At 34.8% G+C, this 4,460-nt stretch overlaps 1 protein-coding gene across 1 annotated transcript; it reads left to right on the plus strand.

Moving 5' to 3' along the window:
• The first annotated feature begins 213 nt into the window (after positions 1-213).
• Positions 214-3,703, plus strand: LOC145166616 (uncharacterized). The gene is made up of 6 exons (XM_079085633.1): positions 214-308; positions 892-1,815; positions 2,030-2,047; positions 2,271-2,318; positions 2,748-2,930; positions 3,012-3,703. The coding sequence occupies exons 2-6, from the start codon at positions 898-900 to the stop codon at positions 3,519-3,521; spliced, it is 1,677 nt and encodes a 558-aa protein (XP_078941759.1). The 5' UTR covers positions 214-308; positions 892-897; the 3' UTR covers positions 3,522-3,703.
• The last annotated feature ends 757 nt before the right edge of the window (positions 3,704-4,460 follow it).

Consider the following 4,460-nt stretch of genomic DNA (forward strand, 5'->3'; position numbering starts at 1 on the left):
AAGATGAATATTTTTGTTTGTCAAGAGGACGACATTTCAACAATTTAGAAGTTCACATTCCATTATCACAGACGTAAGGATAATATCGTTAAAATTTTTAATTATTATAGTAATTTTAAGTTATAAAAAATATTATAAAATAAAAGAATTTTGACAAATATTATATTTTGAAGGTTTATGAGGTGCATCCTTTTAATAATATTCACAGATTGGGTCTTTATGTTTAAAAGCTATCGACATACGACACAACGCAGGCCGTCTGCCCCTTCATCGTTGCTCTCGAATTTTTTTTGCAATCCCATTCTCCTGTGAGTATAAAAAGTTCTAACCTAGTTTTTTTTTTTCTTCATTTAACTTTATGAATTGTGATTGTGAATTTGATTGCACAAGTTTATGGCTACACTATTAACCTAATTTTTTGAATTGCTGGAACAGTGATTTCTTTGTTAGATACCTAATTGCTAATTTTATATAGTGATGTGAAGAATGAATTAGTTATGTAATTGTTGGAAAACGTTACCTAAGATTTTTTTCCATTCCAATTTTCGTTCCAGGTTTTGACCAATTAAAAGCAACGCTCATGGTTGCTTATGAGAATTTTCTTGTTGGTTAGTGGATTTTAACTAGAACACTTTGGCACCGGCCTTATAATGACGTTATGTAGATTTGGGATAATTTGAACTGGTTTTCTGTTTTTACTTTTTACTGTTATCCACTGAAGTTGACAACAAAGGATATCCAAGTTATGGATTGTTTATATTCTTATTTATGAATTAAATTAAATTAAGTTTAAGATATTGATTCCTTTGGAAATTCTAGAATTCACCTGGCGAATTGTAGAATTTGGTTTGTTTGTTTTGTATGTCCTGATTGATTGTTGTTGCATTGCAGGGAATAATGCATAACAATGATCTGGTGGGATCTGTAAGAAAAAGAAAAAAATCAATAGATGTAGAAGGAGGCGATGATAGACTAAGCAGCCTGACGGATGATCTTATCCATGAAATCTTTTCTTTTATGAGCATTAAAGATGCTATCAGAACCTGTGTTTTGTCGTCTAGATGGAAGTTTATCTGGACTTCAATGCCTGACTTGAATTTTGAAAATCTCAATGATCGGCCCCACCTCTCCAAATTTATTTCTAATGTTTTGTCTAACCGCAATAAAAAAATACAAGTTTCTTCAGTCAGTCTGTTACTTGGGAGAACAGTTACGGACGATGAATCTGTCTCGAGAATTCTCAGCTTCGCATTCTCTCACAATCTCCAACAACTGAGTGTTATACGTGCGCCTGGGAATTCGATTATATTCCCATATTCCTTCATTGTGACACCAAAGTGGGACCTCCCAGCTTTAACCACATTGCATCTTCACTGTGTCAAACTCATGTCTGATGACCTTTTCTCCAAGTGCACTAACTTGAAGAACCTCATCTTAAAAGAATGCACATTAATGGAGGAGATGGAAGTTTTAACTATCTGTCATCCTCGACTTTCTGATCTTACACTTGTATCTACACCCCCGGATATGGAATTACAGGAGGGTGTGAATGTGGTTGCACCTCAACTCAAGAATCTCACTATCAAATGGTGCGAAGGGACACATCTGATTTCTGCACCTGGGCTTACCTCCTTGGTCATAGAAGGTTTTCATCCATGCCAGATTTTTACTTGTACAAAACCAGGTTTCCATTCTTTGGAGAAGGTTCGTCTCTACTTCTATGATGCAGGGAATGCAGATGCTCATAAAATAGTTTCTCTGCTTCAACAGCTCCATAGTGTCAAGCTTCTTACACTTAACTTGCAGATTCTCCAGGTATTGGATTTGCTTCTTTCATCTTTTAATCTCAACAATAGCAAATACACTTTTATATTTCTTTCACAAGACAAGGTATTCTTCCATTTGGCTAGCTGCTCTAGCCTCTACTTGAAGATGATATATAACCTTCCATAACTATATGTGTGTTTGTGTATGGTTATAAAGATGACATTAATCTATATCTAATTTCTTTTTGTTTTATTTTCTGCAGCGTCTTTTTTCAATAAAGGTATACCAGGAGTTGTTGCATTTGGCTGCTCTACTTCAAGATGAAATAACCCTCCATAACTACATGTTCATTCAGAATTCTGAAAAAAATAAAATAAAAAAAAGACAGACATATCCGTTCAACAGTGTTTAGGAAACTGTTTTTATCATTTTTATGATATGTGACATTACATACTATTTATTGTGTTTAATTTCAAGTTGTGTTTGGTTTCTTGACTGTGCAGGTGCGGCCCAGATTTAGGAATGTCAAACGGAGGATGAGTAAATCAGCGGTATGTGAGAACTTGAGAACCAATTTTTTTCAAAACCAACACCACCTAGGCCAATTGCACATAAAAAATCGAGTAAATTACTGAAATCGTCCCTATGGTTTGGTCAAAATTGCATGTTTGGTCCCTAACTTTTTTTTTGCACTCGGATCGTCCCTGGGTTTGCTTTTGTTGCATTTTTCGTCCCTTACATACATAAATTTAGGGACTAAACACGCAATTTTGACCAAACCATAGGGATGAAAAACGCAACAAAATCAAACCAGAGGGACGATCCGAGTGCAAAAAAAAAGTTAGGACCAAACATGAAATGTTGACCAAACCATAGGGACGATTTCAGTAATTTACTCTAAAAAATCTAAAAAGCACATAAAAAAACAAAAAAGTATAAACATGCATATATGTAATTTGGTTTTGTTATATTTTGTGCAGCGTTTTTCTTTAGGCATGGAAGTAAGCCCATATAAAACTTGTGTGTTGGCTAATGCAAAGATAGTAAAGTTTGTACCAAGTATTCCAGAAAGTGTATACTTGGAAAAAGTAACCACGTGTACTGAAATAAAAAACTACGATGATAATTCTCCAAGTTCCATCTTCCCAATGGTCTCACGTGAGGTATTTACACAATGCCATATATTTTTCCTAGTTTATGACATTGTAACATTACAAAAACTTGAAATTTTTTATGACTTGCAGGAGATTATAGTTATGGGGGATATAGCATTAGCACACGAATTTGTGAGACACCTGAGGACATTGGTAAAGGAGTGTAAAGCAAATTCAGATAGTGAAACTGACAAGGCTCATATGGATGAACATGGCAAACCACAAGTCTGGATGATGCTTTGGGCATGGGAATTGCAATATAAGCTTAGGAAAATGATGGCAATGCTTCAGCAAAGGGTAATTGTAGAACTAGAGAATTGTCGCATGATGGCATCGTTAAGGCGAAGATATAATATTATGGAGAGGGGATTAGAGACTCATCCCATAGTTACATGGTTGGAGGATATGCGTGCATTGTTTGAGCGCATTCAACGGTTGATATCTCAGCTGTCTGCATCAAAGAGGGATGTGTTGCGACCAATTTTTCTTAGTCTATGTCAAGATGCTGTCATTCTCACCAATAATATGTTGGGACTTGGGATGGATATTGAAGACTACAAACTCAACTTGACAGACGATGAGATTATAAGTTATGGTTAAATCAAAAGGGTCATTGAGTTAGGATATCAATATTAAATTTTACAAATTACGTTAGAAAATTAGATCAGATTGCAATCTTTTAAGCTTAAAGAAATTACTTTTTATAAACTTCAATTCTTTTAGCAGCTTGCAGACTTTAAAAAAAACAGTCTTTTTCTTGCAGAATGCAGACGTTTTTTCCACCTCTTTTTCTGCAGATGTGGTCCGTTGACTGCAGACGATTTAATGGTTTACCTTTTAAAATACAAACAATATCTTAAGATCTATTTTTCTTCTACTGCTTCTGCCAAGTCAACACTTCTTTTCATGGATTAACAATATTGTAAAAAACTTTAATTTAAACATCAAGTATTAAAAATAATATATCAGTAAACTGCCGAAATGGTCGAGTGGTTTGCCTTTTTTTTTTGCCAAACATCAAGTATCAAATACTTCTACATCCCGTCTCAGTTCCTCTCCTTGCTGTAGCTCACCCTCTCCTAAACTCTCAGATCAAGATGAATTTCGATAAGGCCGGTCATAATTTTACTCAACACAAAGTGGTCTCATGGTTTAAGGAGTTGAACCCTTGGATCAGAGATTTCATTATTAAGGAACGCCTCATTTGGATTGACATCGAAGGAATTCCTTTGATAACTTGGAGCAAAGTAAATTTCCAAAATATTGTCAATAAATATGGTAGCATTGTGTATATGGATGATGATTTGGAAGAGAACCTTTTTACTAACCGCGTTTGCATTGAAACTAATCTAACGGGTATAATCTCAGATGATGCTTCGTCTATGGGAGAAGTGAATAGTAATCATATGCCCTCACCTGCCCCTTTTGAATTATGTGATTTTATTGATGATTCCGAGAGACATGATCAAGATTTTATTAGTCCTACAAATTCTAAGAGGCAGGATGATTTTAATGTCTTGTTATTGGTATTGATTATGA

The sequence above is a fragment of the Lactuca virosa genome, chromosome 3 (assembly GCF_052849685.1).
Source record: "Lactuca virosa cultivar CGN04683 chromosome 3, Lactuca_virosa_CGN04683_v6, whole genome shotgun sequence".
Classification (NCBI taxonomy): Eukaryota; Viridiplantae; Streptophyta; class Magnoliopsida; order Asterales; family Asteraceae; genus Lactuca; species Lactuca virosa.